Below are 18,998 nucleotides of genomic sequence, written 5' to 3'. Positions count from 1 at the left end.
GTAGATACAGTCACAGCATCCGGCTGCCTGTACACCTTAGGGAATCTTCGTATGTACTGTGATGACAAACAGGATAAGCCCCAGATCCTGGAATCAAATCAAGTTTTACGACTTCTTCCTTTCGGCTGGATCGCACAGCTGTCTGCAAATTTTATTTTAATTACATTTGCATTTTTGTTATCTAGCCACTTTTACCTAATTGCGATTATGGAGGAAAGAATCTCCGGAACGAAAGAAATGAAAAGAAAATCTACGTGGAAGGACTCGAGGAGAACCATAAAAATAATCCAGTCAGAATGGACTCTCTCTTGAGTTTTGATTTCGCAGGGGACTGTTTTTCTTACTGAAATTTAGTACTGGAAATGTTGGTTGTAGAAATTTCGAAGACAATGCTGATATATAAGAAGACATGGTGACACGTAATGTGCTCTAAATTAAATTCAAATGGGAAAATGAAAAATGTCGTTGCTGATATTAGCTATAAAAATGAAAAATGGTCCCTTATGCAATAGATGCAGGTATTTCTTTTATTGGTGTTTAGCATATCGTTTTAGCTTCTAATGTCACTGTGCTGGTGTTGTGCTGGAACAAAGGTTTATGCTAAAAGTAACGAAGCGGATGAATGATGATCGTAAGAGGCGAGATCCTGAGTAAAACTTCACAATCACTCCCCCTCTCTCTCGTTGTCTTTCTTTCATTCTCTCTGTCCACTTCTTTATTTTCTTCTCTTTCCTTCTCCTTCATCTTTCTTGCTTTCTCTCTCCTTTATTCTCTCTCCATTCCTCACTCATTCTCTTTGTCTACTTCTCTCATCATCTTTCTCTCTCTCCTTCTCCATTCATCATTTTCTCTCTCTCTTTCTATCTCGTTCTATTTTTCCTGTCTACTTCTTTCTTCATCTCTCTGTCTATCTTCATCTCACTTTTTCTCTCTCCCTCTCTCTCTCGTTCTCTTCCTTTGTCCTTGTCTACTTCTTTCATCTTTCACCCTTCCCTTCTCAAATTAATCTTTCTCTCTTCTTGTATTTTCATCTTTCTTCATCTTTCTCTCTCCTGCTCTTTTTCTTTGTGTCTACTTCTCTCACTTTCTTCCTCTTTGGCTCCTTCTCTCATCATCTTTCTCTTTCCCCTTCTCCATTCATCTTTATTTCTCTCTCTTTCTATCTCGTTCTCTTTTTTTCTGGCTACCTCTCTCTTCATTTTTCTCTCTCCCCTTCTCTTCTCTGTCTATCTTCATCTCGCTCTTTTCTCTCTCCCTCTCTCTCTCGTTCTATTCCTTTGTCTTTGTCTACTTCTCTCTTCATCTTTCTCCCTCCCCTTTTCAAATTCATCTTTCTCTCTTCTTGTCTCTTCATCTTTCTTCATCTATCTCTCTTTCCCATTTTCCATCCTTCCATTAAAAAAATCCAATATTCAAATTAAATGGCATCCGAGACAGTATACAAGATATGAAAAGTAGCCGCTAGATGACAGCAAACTCTACGATTACTAGTTCTGGTATTTGATCTAGCCCTCACTTAACCAAACACAATCTGTTTCAGCTAATTTATGATAGCATTAACTAGATATGTACACAAGCCATACTATAGCAAATAACAAGAAAGCCGAGTTTTATAATGTTTTTGAAATGTGCTCTTATACAAGTACTTTCACATGAACACTCTATGAATTAATATCTGCAATCAAAATACGAGAAAATATACGTAGATATTCATCAGCAGTATACTTCCTTAATACCCCTGGGGGTGTCACAACTGTGAAATTTTAAATGGAAACCCCCATTTTGTATTGTAGAATCGGAAAGAAGACTTCAAAAGTAGACCCCCTTCCATATACTCTATTGAAAGGTCTTTTATGAAATTCCCACTTCCTTTTTTTTTTTTTTTTTTTTTTTTTTTTTTTTTTTTTTTTTTTTTGCTGAAACTTAAAATCGCCATATCTCCGTTCCTAATTGAGCTATGAGAATGGTTGATAACTCGTTGGACTCGGAATGAAGTCCTCTTTCCGATTCTATAATACAAAATGGGGTTCCTATTTAAAATTTCACAGTAGCCCCCCGCCCCACCCCCAGGGCTTTCCTTCACTTATTAAACACGCATTTTTTTGGTTTTCCGATTCGATGTGTATTTCTCACAATATGTGACCGTTCCGGGACTTTTGGACCACCCGGTATATACAAATGGATGTGTGTGTGTGTATGTTTGTTCCGGCATAACTCTCGAACGCCTGGAGCAATTTCAACCAAACTTGGTACACATATCACTTACTATCTGGAAAGAAATACTTTGGGGGTAAAACACCCCTGGCACCCCTATGGGTGGAGGTGGAAGGGGGTGACACGTAAAAATTATTAAAAACGATCGATATTAGTGTGGAATCCATAGTTTTCGGTGTCGCTAAGATGAATAGTGACACTCCCAATGCCGTTCAACTCCAAGACACCCCTGGCACCCCTAGGGGAGGGGGTGGGAAGGGGATGACATGTAAAACGACCGACATTAGTGTAGAATCCTTAGTTTTCGGGGTCGCTAAGATGAATAGTGATACTCCCAAATCCAAGTTCATTTTACACTATAGTTAGAATTCATAATTTTCCTGTCTAATAGAAGATTGGAGTAAATTAATACCCGGGCAACGCCGGATTACTAAATATTAAAAAATACATTATTATTGAATACATATAAAGAAGTTAATTTGTGTGTATATAAATATGATTGCGAGAGGTACGGGGATCGTTGCCCCGCATCTCCACCACGTATCATTCTACAGAATGATGCGGATCAGAACCAGTCACTTCCACAATTAATCAATGGGTGATGTAGCTTATTCATCCTTCATTCTCAATGATGAGAGCACTCGTCATTGACATGACAAGTTAAACGCTTAACAGTGCACAACTAAAACTAAACAGCTTAGCAATTAGAAAATACAATGGTCACTGATTGGGTTTTATGAACCTGAATCATGGCTGGATTAGGATAATTACCTGTTTATCTGACGAATGAAGACAATTTCGAAGAATAACATAAACTAAGTCCTCTCTAGGCTTCGTTGCTTGTTGACCAGGCCTCGCCTCACTTTTCCTCAACTCCTTTCTCTAAGCTCCTCTCTCTCTTCAATCCCAATCCAAAGTCAGTCCCTTCTCAGTCTGTCTCACCTCTATATCACCCAGGCCATGGAGACCTTCCTCCATGCCGAATCGTGATTTTTACTGCCTCTATTGCAAACATCTGACTCCATAGGCTGATGGAACTTCCTATATCCTGAATACATCAGGAAGTTTGCATAGCGCAACACTGTGCATTATTCACATACCACAGAGGTTGAGACAACTGAGATAAACGAGTGAATGCCCTGGTCAACATGAAGCATCGGAGAGGCTTTAAATAAAATATAATCTTATGGATTGATACGATTGCTATTCTTGTTTTACTTTCATTGAGTGTATACTCTAATTGGTGTAGATGAGAGAGAGAGAGAGAGAGAGAGAGAGAGAGAGAGAGAGAGAGAGAGAGAGACAGATAAAGCATTTCAACACTCACAATCATGCTACTTATGTTCTTTGATATTATCCTTAGTAAAGTACAAAACTAATTTCTTATCTTTTGCTGTTACAACAAAAACTCCCCCCTTCGGAAATTTTTGGAAGGGGGATTTTTTGAAACCAAGATTATTGGCGGGGGAAATCCTTCCTGTCCCTCCCCCAGGATTTCATACCCCGTGGTTAAGTGAGGTTTACATTTTATGGAGAAGCTATTGAAATCATGAGACATTATGGCTGTTCCATCAACTGAATTGAAGAGAAGATAGCATCGCCAGTTAACTCTGGTTTAGAGCCAAGCGTGCAGGATCTTCTTTGTTATTTGTAGCTATATATATTAGTAATTTAAATCATGATTTTCACAGCTTCTTCATAATTTCTGAGACTAACTACATTTGTAATAGTCGAAGCGAAAGATCCTTCAATAATCGCCAGACAACCAAAAGCTCTATTTTGAGAAAAACAATTCTAACTCGCTTAATTTCAAAAGTAACTTTCCAGTAAACTGTGTGCCTCGCAGATGGCGCAGTGGTAGCATCGTCGCTTTGTAATCAAGGGGTCCCGGGTTCGATACCCGGTGGAGACACATTAGTGGTTCGGACCCAACTTTAAACTGTAGTTCCAGTCCCAATTAGTCTTGCTGTGCACAAAGTGGACTTAAAGCGCCATCTCAAGCACCCCAGTAACTGCGCTACAAGCAAGCGACCGTGAGCATCCAAGCACTGGTCGGAACACATTCATTCATTGTCTTTGAATAACCCGGTTGCATAGCTTCAATCGGAATTCCAATGCAATTAAAACTAAAATCGTACATGTAATGATTTCCGTTAAGGGAATGGAAAAACTAAATTTGCTGAATTCGGTCCTGGGAATTATTTCCGGTGGGCGGAATTCCGATATTTCCGAGCTCATAAAGACACGGAATTACAATTACATTTCTCTGTGACCAGAGAGAAAGAAATAAAGCGTCCGGGATGAAATCAAGTTATTGGCCTTTTATAAGAATTCGGAGACGGAAAAATTTAAATCTTGTTCTGAAGCTTTTTTCCCCCTCACTTTTTCTTTTAATCTGGCAGATCGAAGAAGGTCTGGGATACTCAAGTACTCAAGTCATATCCCGGAGTCTCGTCCCCACCTTCTCTTCTTCTTCGCCCTTTGCACAAAGAACGATTTTTTTTTGTTTATGGACGTAATCAGTCGGCAGAGTACAGACGTTGCTTGTGCCGCAAAGGAGGGTGAATGTGCATACATGAAAGGGGCCGATTGAGGTTTTCTAAGGAGGCTTTGAAGTACACTCCCCCTCTCTCTTGGAATCGAATTTGCATTAGAGCCGATCAAGAAGTTTCCGGACTGGATTTGAAAACAGGCTCGGAATAATCTTTTCGCACAGATGGCAGTGCGACAGGTCCAGACAAAGACAACTCTGTATTTATATCCGAAGGCACCATTTGAATTCATTATCTTTTAAGTCAACTATATGCACAGATAGGCTAATCTGGACTAGAGCTGCAGTTTAAAAAGAGATTACAAGTACTGTAAAATGTGCCTTCATCGGGGTATCGAACCCGGAAAATCTTGATTATCAGGCCCTGAATGCACGATTATGGGTGGCTTAGCAGGAATGCGTTGAGGAGGCAACGTCCACACTCTCTAATGTTGACTACACTCTGTATCGGGAATCTACGGAGCAAGCCCGCGCATAACGATAGATAAGGGGAGAAAGCGAGTGCGAGGAGTAAGGCAGTTCGGGCTGCGGCAGATGGCTGGGAGCTGCAGCCGCGTTTTCCCCTCCAAGCACTCCCTTTTCCTCTCACGCGTTCAATTGCCGAGTCCTACTTGCGCAGAGGAATTGTTTTAGTCAGCTTGCTCCAGAGTTTCCGGGGACAAAGCGTAGTTCAAGGGTTAACACTTACTCCAAAGATGAAGCGAGCTGGTTCCCGCGCACAACGTTAGGGCCTCCCCGATAGCGTAACGTCGTCGCCTTGTAATCAAGGGTCCTGGGTTCAATACCAGGGGGAGACACAGTGGTTTGGATCCCACTTTAAACTGTAGGTCCAGTCCCGATTAGCCTTTCTCTGCATAAAGTAAAATTGTCTTTATCTTTTTAGTGTTAACTACTGAACGCATAATTATAATTCATTAATTATAATTCTTAATTACTTTGATGTGTGTGAATGAGTAAAATTGTTTTTATATTATTAGAGTGCTAATTACTGAAATATTTAGAAGTGAAAATGTAATGGAATTCTTATGTTATAGTAGTAATTGTATTTTTTTTGTTTTATTCTACTAGATTTTGCGAGTTAAGTGGTAGAGCGACCACAGGCTGAACTTCGCCCATGAATAAAGAATTTCTAATTCTAATTCTAAAGTATTATTTCAATATCACACACAATGTGACACCCTCCAGACGTGTCTGGTCCAAGGGTCAACCCTTTATCCAAACAGAAGTGGATTTCTACGCCTTGTTTTTCCAACATATACTGATGCTATTGCTGCACATGTACAGTTAGCGGCAATAAGAATGATGCATTTTTATTCTGTAATACTCGGTTCTCTGCAATGCGTGTTACCTATACTTTGTCCCAGTTAACTGTGGAGCAGGCAAACGAAAACAAGTTTCTGCGCAAGTAGTGACACGAGACGGCTCCACGTGAGAGGGAACGGAACTTAGTAATGTTATATGGTGCCGAAACCCGGGAATTGCGTGGAGGTGAAAAGCGACTGCAGTTACCAGCCAACCCAGCAGCGTGTACTGCTTTGCTCTGGCCAATCGATTTCCTTCGCCTCTCTGACGCTATGCGCGGATTGCTTGACAGTTAGCTGGGACAGGGTATAACTCTACATCAATAAGTGGATTTTAATAGCAAATTTTCAATGGCAACTTCAACCACCGCCGTAGGGTTAGGCAACACGCATAGCGTCTTGCAGGAAAGCGAGCATTTCAGGATTTAGGTGTGCCGGCGTCGGTATAATGAGTGTCTCTTCACTAATTTCATCATATCATCACTCATCCTCATCGTCGCGATTAGCCAAAAGTGTCAGAAAAGCTACGCTAAATAACTTGAATCAAATCTAGACGAGTTGATTGTTTAAAACTTTAAATGAACATAGAAACAACCTACAATTCTGATTTAGTTTCACTGCAAGATAAAACTATGAGACACATTTATAAAGGAGACCTCGGTTGGATTCTGACCGACACTATTTTGAAGAGGTCATACATGCGGATTAAACTCAAAAATAATTCCATTTAATTGCATGAAATCCCATAATTGGTTTTTGAAAAACCCGCGGAGCGTAAATCTAAATTATTTGGCATTTACAACGGCTCAAGTACTCCCATCGTTACTAGGTGAGCGGAATTCGTATGCTTGCACCACGATAGCTGTTCAACACACTAATTGTCTCGCAGATGCTCCGGACCGAAAATTTCTCTGCGCCACACGTTTCTGAATGGCCCACTTCGTAGGTAATGCAAAAACAGTTGAATGTCCAGCGGTTGAAGTGCGGAAACATTTAATTGGTTGAATGGCAAGGTCACCAACGCCATCTGTGTGTGGGATTGGTAATTGGATATTTGACTTCCGAAAATGGTCACGAATGTACGGTTGGAAAACGAGGATGCTTTTGTTACACGTTCGTGTGCGTGTGTTGCGTCGGTGCGAATTAGGCTTGATTTATTAGCAGGAGCTTCGTTCAGTGTCAACGAACAACATGAAACAGCCGCGAAATAGAGTTGCGTTTGGTTTTGAACGTGTGGCGCCACAGTCGATCCAGTGATGCTCGCATTGAATTTAAGAATTGCAGCTTCTGGATATATATAATCTGTGTCTACAAATCTTCTAGAAAATTTCAAGTTTTCAAGTTGAAATTAAATTTATTTTCCGTGATGTCTAAATGCTTTAAATGTTATGTAAGAAAGGTTTGTTATTGAAATAAATATGAATTTAATATAAAAAGCTTGTAAGTTGTAAATCTACATAATGCAATGGATGATATTCAGCGAACAACTTCCCCCATAAAAGTTTCCTCTTCTTCTTCAATTCCAACTTCACAGAGTACAGGGTAAACATTTTTACAAATCTGAACGAGGTTCATATAATCGTATTGGATAACAAATTCGAACCAATAACCTTTCTGAGATTATTCCACAGTATTTTGGCACCCAGCCTTACTGTAACCGGTTTCCGAAGTGTCGCAAGTTATAGATCGTTATGATAACAGCGAACACTTCCTGATCTGCCATCCTGGGGTATCAGCTAAGGTAAACAAAATGTATTGTCATTGCATAGGTCTCACAACTTAATTACTGACAGTTATATCAAAATACAGGGTGTTTCGAAATGATTTGATCGATAAGAACACGTTCCATGTATAATAGTATTATGTACAACATAATCACCGATGGAATATCCAGTGAAATACATTCAAACACATCCTTAATTATTTTGGGGGGCCGGTCACAATAGTTCTAAATTCTGACGCCAGGTGCCAGGCTTATCAGTTGTAAAATAGAGTCCCTTGACGTCATATACGAGTACTCGCGATCCATTCTCCTTATGGAGAGTTGAAATTTACCTACAATATGGCGACGTCTACCAACAGCTGATTCTAGTAGTGCGAGAAAGAATTCTGTAAATTCATTTATTTAAGAGTTAGAATAATAATTATCACCGCAAATTTAAAAGGATTATTTCCTCATCAACGTAAATTTGTGACTTTTTATGTAATACCGAATTCTATTACATGTTAGTGCAAAATATGTTTGTGATATGCCAGCGCAAACTACGACATTCAAGAATTTGTGAGCCTAATAGATTGTTAAGGTTGATTACATGAATGTCGAACTTGTAATTACTAATTTTCCTTTATTGATTGATTGATTGATTTAGTTTATTTTACTTCGCGTTTTGAGCCTCTTGGCTAATTTGCGAAGATGGGGATTACTGATGAAATGATGGAAGTGATGAATGGATATTCACAAACAACCAGGCCCGAGCGGGATTCGAACCCGCGACCCTTGGCGTCGCAGCGCGATGTGCTAACCACTCGGTCACAGGGTGCGGCTAATTTTCCTTTATTTAGCACGAAATAATATTGACATTGATTTGAGCGTCCGTATTATTGTATATACGTTGTCGAAAATAGAATAGTTCGAAGTTTAAAAGACAGTGTTTAATTTCTAGTCACAGTACAGGACATTCAGTAACTCTTTCAATATTATATTACTATGTTCCAGTATAAAAGCATTATGTGCACGATGATAAACATGAAGTGAAATAAATATATTGTCCATCTATGGAATGTTTAACTTGTTTCTATGTTTATAAACTCTTTCACAATTATATTGTGGATAAGTTTATACCTTTGCACTCAGTGTGAACAATGAACATCATATTATTTCTTTGTAAATTATTTCTGTGAAAACAGCAAGATCTTTATGATTATTGAAATGGAATTGATGAACTTCAAAAAAATGTGTACCGGTGTCAAATTTAACGTGTCTGTATATGTAAAAGAATATTTAAGCAAGTTCATAAAGTGCAAATTTGCTACTTAAATACCTTGTACCCTTGCACAGTCAGTTAATATGATTTTCATTTAACCTACTTGCTTTATTTTCAACTATGAAAGAACAGGAGAGTGAGATATTATCTCAACTTGTTTTAAATGGAACAAATACTATGGGAGATTATAATTAAAAACTTACATGTCAGTGAACATAAAGGGTTAATATAAGCTCAACAACTATCAATTTAATGGATTACTATACTATCAAATTCCTAATCTGGATCAATCTTCTGATTATGAACACAAACTTATTCTACATGAACGATTACATACATGTCCATGTACAGTTAGAAGTCATTTTAATTTTACTACGAGGGTCACTATTTATATTTTGAGCCTAACAATGAAAAAACAGGAATTTGGCATTGAAAACTGCTTTATTGTTTTTCGAAGTATTCTCCTTTATGGTCAATACACTTTTGCATTCGTTCGAACCATTTGTCAAAGCAGTTTTTCCAATCTTCTTGAGACACCTCCATAATATGGTTTTTGAACGCATCAACGGCGTCTTACGCCGACGAAAATCGTTGTCCACGCAATTTATTCTTGACATCCGGGAACAAGAAGAAGTCATTGGGTGCCAAATCAGGACCGTACGGAGGATGACCCATCAATTCGATTTTTTGACTGTTCATAAAGTCGGTTGTCAGACGAGATGTGTGACAGCTGGCATTGTCTTGATGAAGAATGATACGACGGCGTTTGTTTGTTTTCCGTATTTGACCGAAGACCTCTGGCAAACAAATTGTTGTGTACCATTCAGAGTTTACCGTTCTACGTTCCTCTAAAGGCACAGTTGCCACGTGACCAGTTTTCCCGAAAAAACAGGCGACCATTTGTTTCGATGTGCTTCGAGCGCGAACAACTTTTGTTGGATTGGGTTCATCTTGAAACACCCATACAGTCGACTGCTGTTTACGTTCCGGCTCATATCCATATATCCATGATTCGTCACCTGTTACAATCTTGTATACGTCTTTTGAAGCACCACGACTGTATTTATTGAGCATTTGTTTGCACCAATTGACGCGAGCGTCTTTTTGAGTTTTTGTCAAATTGTGTGGGATCCAACGAGAACATACCTTTCTCACAGCTAAATGATCATGTGATATTTTATATATGCTGGTGGAACTAATGCCTATGGTTGCCTCAATCTCACACTATGTCACATGGCGATCTTGCAGTATTAGGTTTTGCACAGCATCAATGTTTTCTTGAACAACAACTGATTTTGGACGACCTTCGCGAATCTCGTCGGTGAGCGAATGGCGGCCACGATTAAATTCTTTATACCAGCGTTTCACAGTGGCAAAGGATGGGGCTTCATCGCCAAATGTGGAAGGAAGTTGATCGATGCACTCTTGTCTTGATAATCCACGTCGAAAATCGTTTAAAATCATCGCACGAAAATGTTCACGAGTTAATTCCATTTTATTGTTGTCGCGCAATCTCCAGGGCAACATAAACAACACAAATGAAGCTATTGACAAAACATTTAAAGTACGTTATGGTCAATAATGCCAGACGATTCCGTGCAAACGTCAAATCGCGCCTAACTTCAATCAGTGTTGCCAAGACTCAAAATATAAATAGTGACCCTCGTATCTTTTATTTTTTGGATTATGTAGGTTATTCCTATTAATAATAATATATTTTGTTGATGAAATCATCTAATTATTCCCGTAGTTAATATTATTGCTCTAATGGCTCCTGTCGTTTATAAGAATTAATGAAACCCACGTTAATATTCCTAATACTTACGCTCTATTTTGAAAAACAACTTGCATCATGTGGCGCCCTTAGATTTTTACCATTACCTGACTTGTCTACCGAAAAGGAATATAAATTATAGAGACTTTAGAACAAAAAATTCTAGTAGCCACTAACAATGGCAATATTCTCCTCATAGTACATGATGCCGACTGTGTCATTTTGCTTTTTGCTTCGAGTTTCCCAAAAATTCTCAATAGATGAATTAGTGGGTTAGGTCAATTAAGTTTAGCGCTCTTAGCATCTAAGTGTTTCGAGTAGGTTAGGTTAGTTATGCTTGTTGCATTAGCATTTGTACATTTCTTAATGATAAAAACATTTTTTAAAGAAATTAACATATGACCACAGTAACTTTTGCAGCCAAATATTTACAAGATTTCTCGAAAATTAGAAATTAATTAAAATTACGCACGGAAAATAGTTCCCCAAAGTTTAAAAGCTTATTTGATACGAACTTCCAGTCTTACGAACGCTTTCCTCATCCTCCTGTACGTTTCTTTATATATGAAATTATCTTGCATACGGAACTATGACTCGTAAGTTGTTATTACGCTGTATTTAAATAACATTTATATATGAACGCTGATAATTCATTACGAATAACTCGAAAAATAAATGTAGATTATGCAGAACGGTAAAGATGTATTCAATTTTATCAATATTATTTATGTATTTTCTAATGTTATGTAAAATTTGAAACGTTCTTGGAAGTGAAAGCACATTCTGAAAGAACAAGAAAAACGATTAAGTTAGAAAACTAAATATTAAGCTTTCATATTCCGTTGTGTTAATTATTGTAAAGGGATAACACAGGACTAATCCAGTGATGTCACAGAAGCTGGTGAGACATACACACGCGCGACCGCCGTGGACTTGTAATTAATCCGAAGGAGCCAAGTCCGGACTATAGGGAGACTGAGGGACGACTTCCCATCCGATTTTCATGATTTTTTGCTGTGTCATCATGGCTGTGTGAGGTTTGGCATTGTCTTGATGGAGTTTGATAACCTTAGCTTGCAGATACGGTCTCTTGGTCTGAAGAGCATGTCGTAACTCCATCATGACAATGCCAAGCCTCACACAGCTATGATGACACAGCAAAAAATCATGAAAATCGGATGGGAAGTCGTCCCTCAGTCTCCCTATAGTCCGGACTTGGCTCCTTCGGATTTCTTCCTGTTTGGTCGTCTGAAGTTACATCTGCGAGGAAAAACATTCGACAGTGACAAGGACCTCATTTCTTGTGTGAAACAATGGTGTAAAAGTCAGCCACCTGAATTTTACCAAAGTGCATTCAAGGCATGGAAAGAACGTTGGGCGAGATGCGTCACAGCAGATGGAGGCTACATTGAGTGACATGGTCTTCTAGCCAAAGGATCAAAGTATGTTCACCTAAAATTTAATCATCATATTGCAAGTAATAAAAATATTATAACCATCTGTGCAAAACTTATTGAACGACCTTTATATATATATATATATATATATATATATATATATATATATACATATTGTGTGTGTGCGCGTGTGCGCGATTTGTAATTAATACACTTACGTTAGTCTTACACTTTGTAATTATATAACACTGCATATATTATAATGTTTTATTTTAATTTTTAAAACTGTAACTGTAGAACAATTGTATAATTTTTGTATATCATTTCTATCTTGTTAAATGTGTTAAAGGTTTCATCCTGGAATGGAATGTCTCACATTTATGTGTGTTTCCATTTCCAATACATTCGAATGAATACATGTTCGTTTCAATGGCATTTACAAAACCACCTCTGGCATTTTATGTTAAACAAGTAAGATTGTTTTTGTGCACGAGTGTGTTAGCCCATGCTATTTTAGGAACAACACTTGAAAAAAAATCTTGTAGGACTAACTAATGAAAAATTTCTTTGTAATCGAAGATCATAATACGTTTTAAGGTGTGGTAATATTATAATGGGATTGAGATAACAAACTTTCGGATCCGGATCCGGATCCAGATCCGGAACTTTTGGATCCGGATCCGTTTGGCCATCCCTAGTGAGCACCAGTGCATACCTGAAATCATCCAACCAGTTCCGGGGTGGCGTGTGGTCAGCAAGACGAACCGCTAGAATTTGTTATAGTTTTTCTATGACCGGGTTACGCTACTCATTCGTAGCTCCCCGATTTCCTCACCATGGTGAGTAACCACCGGTCCCATATACATGCCGAAATCTCAGGAGAAAAGTTGTTACGCTTCCCCCAGGAGACTCGAATCTGCGCGCGTCATATAGTTACTAGCCCCGTCTACACTCTTTGACACCAAGTGTAAGGCAGGTGCATCCCACGCTGTAGCAAGAAAAGTGGTGTAGATTCATCAAATGCTCATCTGCTGATTTAAGCGTACATGTAATTGGTTAGCACTAGGGAGCGGAAGTTGATGACCTAAAAAATATAGGTATATGACCTATAGAATGTTCTAAAAAATGGGGAAAATGACATAAAAAATGCAAAATATGACCATTAAAATTTGTTTGTTTCAGGTTAAAAATTGAAATGAAAATGAAATTAAACAAAATGCAATATTGATTTTAAAAAAAGCACCAAATGATAGCACATGCACATTCAATTAAAATATGCAATGAGAATATCGAAAGGAAACAACCGAATAATTTTAAAACAATTTAATGAAAAAGCTCGTAAATTGCAATCCTGCGAGATATACATATATAGGCCTATCTTCACCTTGGTGAAAAGACTCAAGGATATTACCAAAATGAAAGAAATGATAAAATATGATGAAACAATACACCGAATATTGCAATGACTGAAAAATGCCGAAAATCGGCGAAAATGACCTAATACCTGAAAATTGGCAAGAAATGCAAAAAAAAAAAAAAAAAATGCACTTTAAAATTACCTTCTTTGGGTTCTAGACGAAGTGTAATATTGTGTATATTTAATGGCATCGTGTCAGAAATATCAGAAAAAAGATGACATTTCATCAACTTCCGCTCCCTAGTTAGCACGCACCACGTGATCATGCATCACACCGTATACCGCTCCAGAACGTAGTGCAAACGGTGCATACACCAAATACAATACAAATACACAACGTAACACCAAATCAACGAAGTAGACTCCTTGCACTTTGTAACCAACTACACGCCTGAGTGCAAGGAGAGTCAAAAAGTGCATCGAACTAGACAGGGTCATTTTAAACTTTACTCATGTATTTGTATCAGAAATGGCTTGAAATTATTTTGAAACGTAAAGCCTTCATTTATTCAGCCTGGAATTTTAAAATACAGGTACGTTTTACAGCAATTATCAACCTAATTATAATAGGTATATCATAAAAAAAAATTAACAAATCACCCCTCCCCCCAATATTTCTCAAGAGCTGACGCCACTGAACATGGAACTTTTTGTTTCATCTGCTTCTGTTCAAATATACTATTTTCGTGTTATATTTATAGTGGTACAGAAATTAATAACCTAATAAATCTGCCTATTCTTCCTTTCAGATAATATTAGCACTCGCCTGCCATCTTTCGACACAGTAGAAAAATCTTGGAACATTCACAGAAAAGATGGTAATTGCAGCTTTGGTGCTGGCAACAGCGGCGCTATTGTCGTTCTCTTCAGCTGAGAATGCAGGTAGGTGACCATTTTGTTTTCTCATGCTTGATGCCTTTAAATTGGGATATTCAAAGCTTGACTTCTTCATTATATATACAGTCCGACAATTAAGTAATGAGACTGATTTTATGTTGCCCCATGTGTGCATTCTACGTATCTGTGAAGTAACATGTTGGGGTCCATGATATATAACCTGGCAACACTTCATGAACCGCCATGTTGTGAGGAAAGTGTAAGGGTGTCGTCACGTGATCGCCACGGAGCAGCGAATGAGCATCAAGTTTCTTGAAGGACATTCGGAAAACTATTTGCGGGAATGAACATACGTATATTGAATTCTATTGTAGTGGGGGACGAAACAGAATATTTTCGCTACGGTCCTCCTACGAAACTACCAATCACATAATGGAAGTTAGTAAATTTAAGTTACAAGAACATGCAGCTTCAAGAATCAAATTTGAATACTGTTGTGTAAGGTGCTGCCACCTAGTAGGACAATGTTGTGTTTCTTATTACACCAAAGGCACTATTCATCATGAATTTGTCCAAGAGGGAGAATTTCTAATTGGATGTTACTATTGTAGTGCTACGAATGATTATGAAAGAGAACTGACTGTATCCGACTTCAGTATCTTGAGCCGGGCAGCTGGTTCCTGTTCCACAATAATGAATATGGTGCATTCCTAGTTCAAAAACCAGTGAATGTCATAGGCGTGCGCAGACCCTCTGATTGGGGGGGGGGGGGTAAAAGCCTTGATAAAAGTTCAGTCGGAAAAGAAGAATCTCATTTTATCTCAACCTTTAATTTTAAGTGCATTCATGGATATATATATATATATATATATATATATATATATATATATATATATATATAACATATTATTTAAATACATTACATAACCAATTCATCCGCCCCATAACAAACCAAATGCAAAAATGATATAAATTGTCTTTGAAATGTGCGCGTACCTTTTCCTCTAAAGTAAACTGTTATAGCAGGAATTGTCTGAAGTACTTAGTTGTTCTCACTTGTCCCTCTGGTCATTCACAATGCATTACAGAAAAGAAAGAAAATGCGAACGAAGCGAGCAAGCAAATTTTTCGATCCAAATATATATAAATTGAAAACAGTATTGATTTAATAGCGCGCAAAGAAAATCATGGGATGCCATAGTATTCTCGTTTACAACTTTTTTCATTCGGATCGTTCGGCGTAGAGGAACAACTCTCGCAGCCGCCTAGCTACTACTGCTCTGAACTTGACAAGACTGTAAGAAAAGCAGATATTGCGAGCGAAGATAACAAGAAAATTTTACGAAATGAATTTTTATTTGTATAAAATTTGAAGTCGAGGGGCAATTGCCCCTCTGTGCTCCCCTGCAGGTGGTCCTGACCGTCGGGAAGAAATAATGCAAGAAAGACGTGAAAACTAATTCCATCTTCAGTATTCTTTTGTCCTGCTACTCTTAGATTCTGCTAGTCTTGCATTCTTTCACTTCAATGTTTGCTCCCTAGAATTGATTTCCGTCCAAGGTTGGGAATGGCAATGTCCCCCTGCCCCCTTGTGGTTGTGCCACTGAACGCTCTTCTCCCGTAGTTGCTTCGAACTTTCATCGGCTTGAAAATACTTCATCTTCTTTAAGAGTATAATATCGTTAATAACAGCAATGAGATTCCTCTACACTAAATTTCTAAGTGAAAGTGTATAATAATATAGGGGCATGGAAAGTCTGGAAGGGGGAGCAAGGAAGGCCACATCTCCTCCTTCGAAAACGAATGTCAACCTAAAAGTATATATTTTGCACGTATAATTTGATTTCAGTCATAGTACTTTACATTAATTATTATGCGATAATTTCAAATTAAAGAGCTGTTTTTTGAGGGGACAATATGCCCATGGAAAAATACCTTGTTTGTCCCTTCGTTGAAAAAATATGCAAACCTCCGTGATTAGGGGGAAACTGTCCCCTTAACCCCGTGCGCACGTCTATGGTGAATGTGTTAAATCATCCTTTCTACAGCCCAGATTTATCCAACTGTTATTATTTCCTGTCATCGACTTGCACGCAACATTATGTGTGTAGGTCTGCTACACTTAATTTACACTCTGGCTCTAGAACCTGTAGGACAATGCCGCACATGACGGTAGAGAAGTGGCGGAGCAAAGGATTGCCGCTGCCGAAAACAGCTGGTCTCTGCAACCGCGTTTATCCCTTCACGCGTTCATTTTTCGTTCCTTCGCTCTAGAGATTCCCTGGACAGAGTGTAGTCGTTGTCATGCACGTAACCAGAGGGAGGGCTCTGGGGGCTGAAGCCCCCCAACAAATATGTAATGAATACTGGTAATTAATTTTACTTCCATAGCAGGATTAAACTTCGTGTACAACAAGTTTTAATATACTGAAAAATTTATCTTCAGGGCTTCAACCTCCCCCACCAAACTTTTTCGCCTTTAGATGGTGGCTGCTGATAAGGGATGAGCCCCTCCCGAAATAAAATTCTGGCTACGGACCTGGTCGTCGTGTGGTGACATAATCGAATATTTTTAGAGTGTGACTACATGAATGATTCAAATATTACTTTTCTTTTGTTTATCTAATGGATTAATTTGAGCTTGTGTAAAACTGCAAAAAAATTATGAAAGTATTTTATGCGATGTTTGTTTGTTTTAGTTTGGTTTTTAAGTTCATTTTATACACGGCAAGGCTAATCGGGACTGGTCATAGAGTTTAAAGTGGGATCGGAACCATAGGGTATCGAATCCGGGACCTTCTGATTAGAAGGAGACTACGTTACCACTATATAATCGGGGTCGGAGTAGTATTCTATGCTTCTTCGCACTGAAGCACTGAATTTGTCTCTACAAAAGTTGTCATAACTTTGTTCACGATGACAATTACACCGACGACAATTAAGGCCGTTACTTGCGGTATGCTCCAGCCCCTGTCTCCCCCACGCAGGCAGCGCCGTCACATACACATGTTCCATACAAGACCATCCCGGCGTGCACACGTAAACTCTGCGGGTGACAGGTGTGCCGCAGTGCGTAACATGAAGCAGACGTAAAACGGAGACTCGCTGTCCGCAGGTCCGTGTAATAAAGTGGCCCGCGGGGGTCGTTAAGGGCGGGAGGGGGCCCGTGCCCCCTTCCGGAGGGTCGCCGCATACGCTCCGTCCCCGGGGACCAGGTGAGACGCGGAGAACGTCATTGGAGTGAAGCGCGATGCGGGTCCTGTTGCATCAATAAAACAGCACGCCGCCGTTTCCTGCCGAATTTCCCTCTCGCTTCCGCCGGCCTTGTCTGTTACGTACGGTTGTTACGTCGAGTGCTATGTCCCGCTGACGTCGCCTCTCGGTTTACTTTCTCTTGATCTATTACAAGGGCACGTTCGCCTCTGATGGATCAACGGCAGGTGACGTTGAGGCCTTTCCATGCGTTTCCTGAGTAGCGATGGTACCGAGGAAGACTGAACGAGGATGCTCATCGTGCTATCGTCTCCAGTTGCCAAAGTCTGCCTCTTTTTAACTCAAGTCTCCAATTGTAAGTGATTCTAACATGTTCTCGGTCTGGTCACAACTTATTACTGAATGTTTCATTCTCGGTCTGGTCATGACTTATTACTGAATGCTTCATTCTCGTTCTGGTCACGACTTATTAATGACTGTCTCGTTCTCGGGCTGGCAAGACTTATTACTGAATGCTTCATTCTCGTTCTGGTCACGACTTATTAATGACTGTCTCGTTCTCGGGTTGGCCAAGACTTATTACTGAATGATTCATTCTCGTTCTGGTCACGACTTATTAATGACTATCTCGTTCTCGAGCTGGCCAAGACTTATTACTGAATGTTTCATTCTCTGGCAGGCCAAGACTTATTAATGACTCTCTCATTCTCGGGCTGGTCACGACTAATTAACGACTGTCTCGTTCTCGGGCTTACTAAGACTTATTACTGAATGCTTCATACTAGGTCTGGTCGCGATTTATTAAGGACTGTCTCGTTCTCGGGCTGGCAAGACATATTACTGAATGCTTCATTCTCGAGCTAGCCAAGGCTTATTACTGACTGTCTCGTTCTCGGGCTGGTCACGACTTATTAACGACTGTCTCTTTCTCCGGCTGGCCAAGACTTATTAGAGAATGTTTCATTCTCGGTCTGGTCACGACTTATTATTAACTGTCTCGTTCTCGGGCTGGCCACGACTTATTACTGAATGTTTCATTCTCGATCTGGTTTGACTTATTAACGACTGCTTCTTTCTCGCGCTGGCCAAGACTTATTACTGGATATTTCATTCTCGAGCTGGCCAAGGCTTATTAATTACTGTCTCATTCTCGGGCTGACCAAGACTTATTACTGAATGTTTCATACTCGGACTGGTTGCGATTTATTAACGACTGCTTCTTTCTCGAGCTGGACAAGACTTATTACTGGATATTTCATTCTCGAGATGGCCAAGGCTAATTAATTACTGTCTCATTCTCGGGCAGGCCA

At 39.3% G+C, this 18,998-nt stretch overlaps 1 protein-coding gene across 2 annotated transcripts in view; it reads left to right on the top strand.

The window, feature by feature from the left end:
* LOC146002401 (uncharacterized protein CG3556-like) overlaps positions 1–18,998 on the top strand; it is a 365,519-nt gene that overhangs the window by 142,919 nt on the left and 203,602 nt on the right. For both annotated transcript variants that reach the window (XM_083140158.1, XM_083140157.1), the window contains exon 2: positions 14,388–14,520. In XM_083140158.1, the coding sequence (XP_082996284.1) occupies positions 14,454–14,520 (67 nt within the window). In that variant the 5' untranslated portion in view covers positions 14,388–14,453. The remainder of the gene's footprint in view (positions 1–14,387; positions 14,521–18,998) is intronic.

The sequence above is a fragment of the Lepisma saccharinum genome, chromosome 18 (genome assembly GCF_977018435.1).
Source record: "Lepisma saccharinum chromosome 18, izLepSacc3.1, whole genome shotgun sequence".
In the NCBI taxonomy this organism is placed as follows: domain Eukaryota; kingdom Metazoa; phylum Arthropoda; class Insecta; order Zygentoma; family Lepismatidae; genus Lepisma; species Lepisma saccharinum.
The sequence above is the reverse complement of the archived record's forward strand: the minus strand, read 5'-3'. Positions and strand labels throughout refer to the sequence as shown.